Source organism: Coccinella septempunctata, chromosome 4, assembly GCF_907165205.1.
Source record: "Coccinella septempunctata chromosome 4, icCocSept1.1, whole genome shotgun sequence".
NCBI classification, from domain to species: Eukaryota; Metazoa; Arthropoda; class Insecta; order Coleoptera; family Coccinellidae; genus Coccinella; species Coccinella septempunctata.
In genome coordinates, this window is record NC_058192.1 from 22,235,843 (window position 1) to 22,244,317 (window position 8,475).

Consider the following 8,475-nt stretch of genomic DNA (forward strand, 5'->3'; position numbering starts at 1 on the left):
GGGACATTTGGATGTAAAATTCAATGTCTCCATAATTGTACTCCAGCAGAAATACCAACATTTCTCTTTTCTATATTTTCTCCTATTCAAAAGAGTGAAAACATATTTGACAGAAACTTTATCAATCACAGTGGCGACAATAGTGTCTAAGCCACTAGAAAGTTGAATGCGAATAGGATTTGGATCTTTGGATGGAAATAGAAGGCTGAAATTGTGAAGCAAAAGGTTTTATTTTAATTGCATCTTATTCATTATTGTAGCAACATAATAGATCAAAAATATCTCACTTATATTGATGAATTGCTAAAACGAAGAGAATTGTTTCTCATTATTTGATGACTTATTCATGTTTTACCTATATTTATTATCCAAGAATTGAACAATCAGGTATATTAATATTTTTTTCTTTGAAAAAGAATAAAACGAGAATCTAAGTAAATGAAAATATTCGAAACTATAACCGGATTTATTGCTCTCTGAACAATGGTTATTTTCCTAACAAGTGTGGAATGTGATACTTTTCCACCAGAGACTTTACTTGCTGCCATTTCAACAACGCTTGGCAGCTCTTCGCAGAACTTGAATCACCCATTTTGTGAAAGTTAATACAAACGTGCTTGTTTGTTTACAAAATGTCAAACTGACATTAAGTGATAGCAGTCAAGACTCGATTTATGTTTTCACAATTTTTATCCATAATATTCTCTATTTACTTATTCAAAACTATTACTTTATTCAAAATTAGCAAAAATCTCTTATGTAATACGTTAAGACATGCAATTTTGTGTAGCTTGCGAGTTTCGTAACTGATTACATATACCGGGTAGCACACCCCAGACGTGGCGCTCATTTTGAGGGAGTAAATGAAGATATTTTGAAAATCTTTTCTTGTGGTGTGTGTAGGATGTCGCAAAGCACAATTTAAAATTATTTTCATATATACAGGGCTGTTCGAAAACAAAGGTATAGGCCAAAGTTACACTTTTTTAAATGTAACACCCTATATTTGACCTCAAAAATGTTGTGGTAAGCTCAAGTTATGATGAGTTTCTTCAGATTAGTTTATAGCTCAGAAGCACCCTTTATGATATAATGGCGAAAAATCGAAAAAATGGAGTTTTTTTAAAAAGCAATTCATGAAGAAACTAGTTACGGCAGCGATACAGACAGAAGTTTTTCGAGTAGACATATATAAAAGAAAATATACAGAGTGATCATAATTATATATATACCTAATTAAGTCCTCAAATAAAATACATGCAGTTTTTGACCAACTTTTCTTCTTGATCTTTTTCGGAAAATATTTCATCACTAATCCGTTTTGCGATGAATTACCACAATTTACAATGCGCAACTAGGTATTTTGGAAGCGATTTCGATCTTGAAAAAATGAATATAATTATATCTACTCAAAACCGAATAAATAAAAGGAATAATGAATTATTCTGGCATGAGAAACCACTGTTATTCATTTTGAAAAGCATCAACGTTTTTGGTTTTATGATATGAACGCTTTTTATATGACCAATTATAAAGTCATACATTACCCATATTCTTTACCTACGTTTCTGTTAAGGGATTCAGGTCACATATTTTTTCATTTCGGATGGCCTCCAAATTTCTATCATCTGAACCATCATCTTCTTTGACTGAAACCTGATAGGACTTTTAGAGATTTGAAAGATTTTTATTGAATAAGGTATTCAAATATGGTTCAAATGATTCATAAATTGTGAATGAATTGAAATTTTTTTTTCACTCATAGCCAGCTAAATCTCCCATAAATGTAGGTGGCATGGGCTCTGATGAAATTTTCCCTTTGGATCTAAATTAATTATTTAATTCGCCACTTCTATCATGCATTGGATTTTCTGAAAGATTTAGGACAATATTAGCAATCAGGTTAATCGATAAGTTGAGTGGCTTTCCTATTGTGGCAAGAAAGAAATACAATCTCCTTAAATTCCGTAGAAGAATATTTGGCGTGAGAAATTGGGAATACCTATCAGAGTGCATAAAATCTCAAATCATATGTCATATGTAAATAGGTAATCTTAAACATCAATAGTTGAACTCAATATGGTTTCTGTAAGTATCATAATCTGAAACAAGAGGAATATAATCAAAAATTCTTATTGCAAGGTTTCAAAGCTTTTGCATCGAACACCTTTATGAGACAATGAAAAAAAATCGTCAATGTTCTCTTCAATATTTTTATTGCTTGCTTTATTTAGTTCTGCCTGAGAGATATGGAATATTGTATCAATACATTGTGAACGATGAACGAATCTACTTTTTACAATTTTCTAAACAAACAATAGCCAGAAAAAAAAAATTCCGTATAAAAAAAAGGGACAGTGTGCAAGAAAATCACCTAGCAGATTTGTTGACTATTCAATAAGTCAATGAGTCACCGCTTCTACAATTATCAAGTTACTTCATTGCAATTTTGTCACCAAAAAATATAGGTCCTCTTCTTATGGAAGATACCTACTAAGTCGAGGACCTGAAATCTTCATTAATGTTAACAATCTTGAAAAAAATTATTTCACAATACAATGTAGCTATAATATCTAAGAAATAATTTCAAAATTTTCAAGTTGACAATGTTAACTTTGAAACTATTTGGGGAAAAATTCACCGGCCATATGTAAGTCGAAAACCATAAATGCTAAATTGTCAAAAAGTTTAATGTTTTCCTACAAAATAACAAACCAATGACACATTCTTCAAGATGCTGATTTAGACACTAACTTGATGATATCGGAAACGATTAATTAAATCGGATCAGTTACAAAACCTATCAATTTTGTCATCGATATCCATTAGGATTTCTTAAAACTCAATCGGTGAAACCTATTGGTATTCATTCATTCCGTTCATCCTAATGCAATATCCCCAAAAATTGCGTACGTTGGCAGGCTATTTGAATTTTTATGTTTTCTACAACCTTGCATTTGATACAAAGAACATAATTCATCTGCCGATTGTTACCGAATTGGATTTTTGAGGTGTTCTAGAACAGGTTCTTGCTGTTAAAAGTGAAGAGGATCCGATTTAAGGTTACAAAGATGATCTACCAAATTTAACATAGAAATGATATAAAAAGGTGCGAGATCCAAAAGTTGAGCAGTTTTGTGAGCAACAAGAATCAGTAAAGATGTTCAAATTGGTGAGTCCAATCACGCAATTATATCGACATGAATCTATATCAATCTCAAGTGGAATATGATATATATTTCTATTAAGGGTCTAATTGATAATTTGATATAGATAACTATTCATTTTTGAATTTATTACGGCACGGAATGAATTATATTTTTAAAATATTCCTTGATATCCAGGATCAATCTACAAAAAAAGTACTGGAGTTAATAAGTTGAAATATTGATAAATTTGAAGCACAACAGTATTGATTTTCAAAAATTATGATGTCATACTGATCATTTTATTTCCTACAAAATTCAGTTTGTCAAGATTAGAAGACTAGAAGATCAGAATATGTTTTTTTTTATATTCTGGTTATTCTTTTTTTATAGGGTGTGTCTTTTGAATTTTCTGTCTAGATTCTTATTGAATAAAACTTCTTCCGCATGTGATAGTTATTCCGGGATTCAAGTATAACGCCACTTTCGAGTGTTATGAAGTAGTATTTGATTAAATTTTTTATAAAAAATAATATAGGTAGGTAATGAATATTGGATACATTCTATGTATCTATTTGAAATTTTGTTGAATTTTCGAGTCAAAATTTAAATATGTTCCACAATGATCTTGATCATTAAGCAATGATCCAGAAAAAAATGTTATTTCAAGAGATGAAATAATTCTTGTTATATTTTTTCAACAATCATGACCAAATATGAAAGTTTTCGAAGCAATATATTTCAATGGATATTTCATATTTCAAGAAATGTTCATGGGCGCCCGCAGGGGGGGGGGCACGGCCCCCCCTGAGATTCTGATAGACACCGTTAGAGAAATTTTTCTTTCAGTAAAACTAATCGTAGATGATATTTTGCCCCCCCTGAGAAAAATTTCTGCGGGCGCCCATGGAAATGTTCACCATCATTCATCGTCTTTTAAATGAGAGAAAATCTTGTTGGACAATAATGATTTGAAACTGTTTATTTGAAATTGATTTTTTCAATCGGTTTAAAAAAGAGGTTCCTGACTATAAATAGAAAAAAACCTTAATTGAAATTTGTTGGTATTCCGATTTCAGATAGGAAAAATAATGTATGATCTGGCAAATAAAAATTATTGCCAGTTCCAAACAAATGTTATTTTCGAAATATGTTAATCAAGATCAGAAATTGTGATATTTGTTGCATATAACAAATGTATATTGAATAGAAAAGAAGTAGGTATTTAGGTTCATTCAGAGTTGAGGAATGTGCGCACTACAACCCAGCTTCATCCTCTTATTTCACCATAAGATGCCATTTAAATGCATCTGCATTAAAAAAAGAAGTATTGTAGAATGAAATAGCATTCTTATACCTTTGCAATATAGAGAGATTTGTCATCTACTTTCTCGCCATAATCCATTTTTTCAATGCTTCAATAGGAAGTCAAGAATATCTGAGGTGAAGTAAAATTCCCATATGTATTTACTTACATTCATGAAAAATTTTATCTGTTGGAACAAACTGATTACAATAATTCATTTTCAGGCCATTTTCGTTGCTATCGTAGCAGTGGTGTACGGTGCTGAAACACCAATCAAAACTCGTCAGGTGGTACTCAGCCCAACCATCCAACCTCTAGCCGGTATCAACCCCTACTACAGGCAACAACCCATCCACTATAACAATGTAGAAGCTAGCGCCAGAATATTGTCCCAACAACAAGATGCTGCTCCTGACGGTTCTGGATACGCATACTCGTGAGTATACAAACAATAAAAAAATCGGATTCGATTTAATCTGAAGATCATTGATAATTTTTGTCAACAACATTTCCGAAACTTCAATATAGGTGATTGAAGTTCAAAAACCATGTTGCACAAACATAGTATTGTATTGAGTATATTAAACCACTTTAATGCTCAATGACACTACTTCTACTTGTACTTAGTGTCTTAACGGATCAATAAATTATGTTATGTTATGTTATCACCAAATCAAAGAAATAAATCAAACGGAATGTTTCTCTTTTCACCACTAATAGGAAATAATTTTCACTTTTCCCCAATCAAATTACTGATTCACTCCAAGATTGGGGATTTTGAAAGGAGATTACAGAATGAAACGAACAAAAAACTTACCTTTGAAAACACCCCCCATAACGAAATCATTTTCCATTTTCATTTACTGAATTGATGTTGCCGATACTTGATGAAAATCCATATTTGAACTTAAAGCAGATTATACGATTTCACAAAATTAGTTTTTACACCACGACACCTTCACCCACCTGAAGAAGCTATTGGCATAGCGAAACAGGTGCAGTGTTGTGAAAACTCATTTTTGTGAAAATCTTAATCTGTTCTAAATTATTTTCATTTTTCGTTTTAATTTGTTTATATAGAATTTTCAGACGAAATAAACCGACTGTGTTCTACTGGCATTACTATATTAATTTCTAAGAAATTTGTTTTCTTTGTTTTATCACAATTCAACATATGATGACGGTGATATAAATCCTCATAGAAATTCGCACCGTCGAAATTTATTCACCATTATCGCACTTTCCACCGTTCCTAAAAGAAAATAGAACTGGATTAAAGTAGAATTTAGGATAAATTCGTATTTATTCAATGCCATCTAAAATTATTTCTATCTAAGCGAATGCAGATTTTCTCAATACATCGTTATGTATTCAAAACTGCCTAACTACGGTGGAGTTAATCAACTGTGGTAAATAAGCCAGAAAGAAAGAATGACCCAATCGGGTCATTCTTTCTTTCATCTTACATGAAATAAGTGATGTTGCATTTCCAAAAAAATAAACCCAATTAAAAAACTGTGAGAGAATATTGTTCACGCAACTTTTCGTTTAGTATGCAAAATAACAAATGATGCTTTTCTTTAAATTAGAATTAGAATTCAACCAATCTTTTTTAATCCCACTATCGTGGGTGTGTGTGCTGTGATATTTATTTTCAGTAGGTACCACAGTAGGACCTATAGCATACTTATTTTCTCAATATTTGGATAAGATATTTATATAATTCTTTTTTTTATAGATATTGATTGAAATTCATTCTGGGAGGATTCTGCATTTCCTGAAACTTTTTAGGGTTTTCACTCCCAATCTCTGAAACAAAATCAATTAAAAAAATTGAAATAAACTATTTGCTCCTGCGTAAATTCTTGAAAGCGGATTTATGATTATTCAATTCAATGCAAGCGATCAATCTTCATACTCAGAGCGCAAAAAATGACATTTCAGAATCTAGTGAAAATATTGAGATTTTTTCTTATAGTGTAACTTCACTATAAGAATTAGCTATAGTTCTTTTTGAGTCTCTGATGTGTTATTCATACTAAACACACCAAGAGATACCTTGGCTACATCCCCCACTATTGAAAGTTGAAGAAGATACAGTATACCAAAATAATGATAATGTATTTTGAAAAGAAATTTGTATATCAACCTTAACGACATGTATTGAAGTGATACATATTTTGATTTCCGATATTTAGAATATGTATCAAAACCTAAGTCGATTTTAGTTTGAAATACTTTTAATTTTCTTGTTTTCCTTATATAAAGCTTTAAAAAACTCTCGAAACTCCAGCTATGTATTACCTAGTTTTGACTTTGTATAAGGGGATGACGTGAATAATAGTCATTATATGCGAGTAGGAGACAAGTTATCCACCTCATTTTCAGTAATATCTTTACTCATTTCAATATTTCGTTACTAGCTACGTCATCTTCTAATTTATGTATATAGCAATATAAGTTCAAAGCTAGCCTCTTGCTTCTATTTGTGCTAAAATCCAGATGCTTCTTAGATCTCGCAGTGTTAGAGTTCTAGCCTCGGAAGATTCTTCCAGGATGATTCTCTTTCATTTTTTCCTTCTCCTGAAACACTTTCTGGGGTGTAATTCTATACCACAGAAAGAAAAGGTTTCTGGTCAATGAAAGCAGTTTTTACTCTTTTCCTTGGCCTTTTCATTTCGTTTGATTCCTGACTGAATGGGAATAACCCATGCTAAACCGACCTTTGTTCGATTTTATTTGTATTATTCGAGTAAATCAATGCCGTCTCTTTTGTTTTTTCAGTTACGAAACTGAAAATGGAATTGCTGCTCAGGAACAAGGCCAATGGCGTCAACTCAGCGCCGAGGAAGGTGCCCACTCCGTTATTGGAAGCTACAGATTTCCCCTTCAGGATGGACGTGTCCAAATCGTGGAATACACAGCCGATGAAAACGGATTCAAGCCAGTCATCAAATACCAGTAAAAAGTCAACGTATAATTTTTCAGTTTTGTAATTATCCATGTAGATACAAATTGTAAATAAACTTTGTTCATTCATACTCAAGCAACAAGTTTCATTCATGAACAAACGTTCGACCCTTGTTACAGTGTGAATTAGTAGAAACAAATGAATAGGGAGAAAAACCATTGAATGAAAAATGATGATTATGAAGATTTACTTCAACAGGAGGCTACTAATTGTCCTCAACTGATAACATTACTTATTCGAAATAGTTTCAAGTTCACCCCATAAAACCATGAATTTAATCCATGGTTCTGAATTAATATCACTACTTTATCCTAATGCTTGAAGTGCAACCACTTTCCTAGACTTTCACCATCTCTTTTTTAGATTAAAATTGACGAAATAATTCAGTTTTTTTCGCGACAAAATGTATTTTTAACTCTGAGAGCAGCTTTCTCTGATGGGGGCACAATAGTTCGAGGTGAAATGCAACTATAAACTAACTGAATAAGAACTTTCGGATCACGTTATCCATTTTCATTTTGTCCCGAAAATTAATTTGAAATTTCAGCAGAATTTCAAACGATTCTCAAAAATAGGAAAAAACTACCTATGTTTATTCTGTTGTACCAATTTCAACGTGGAATATTGAATTGATGTGACCGATACTTGATGAAAATCCATAATTGAACTTAAAACAGATTATACGATTTTCACAAAATGAATTAAACCACGACCTATTGTTATAATACGAAATACGTTGTCATGGTTTAAAAGTTCCTTTTGTGAAAATTGTATAATCTGTCTTAAGTTCCAACGTGGAAATTTATTGAATATCAGATGCCAAAATAAACAGTTTCTGCTGTAAATACCAATTATGAAGTTGAATGACAGTAGTCTCAACACATCATGAAATGGCAAATTACATTGTGTTAATTCTTGTTCAATTTATGTTGCTATTACTAACCATCAAATCGATCTCTTTCTCCGTACAGTTTTCATCACTTGTTTTTAGAGAGATCAATGAAAAATGCATGGTTTTTTTGGAAAACTAATATGTAATTTCGAATCGAAAA

General features: G+C 31.7%; 1 protein-coding gene across 1 annotated transcript; it reads left to right on the forward strand.

Moving 5' to 3' along the window:
* Positions 1–3,016: 3,016 nt before the first annotated feature.
* Positions 3,017–7,498, forward strand: LOC123311454 (cuticle protein CP14.6-like). The gene is made up of 3 exons (XM_044895439.1): positions 3,017–3,172; positions 4,677–4,888; positions 7,237–7,498. Exons 1-3 carry the CDS (start codon positions 3,161–3,163, stop codon positions 7,415–7,417), a joined length of 405 nt encoding a protein of 134 aa, XP_044751374.1. The 5' UTR covers positions 3,017–3,160; the 3' UTR covers positions 7,418–7,498.
* Positions 7,499–8,475: the final 977 nt, after the last annotated feature.

Bases quoted from the DNA above. Each gene is read 5' to 3' on its own strand.
- LOC123311454 (XM_044895439.1), top strand. The intron at 4,889-7,236 runs GTGAGTATACAA...TTGTTTTTTCAG, and splicing joins GGTTCTGGATACGCATACTC to TTACGAAACTGAAAATGGAA.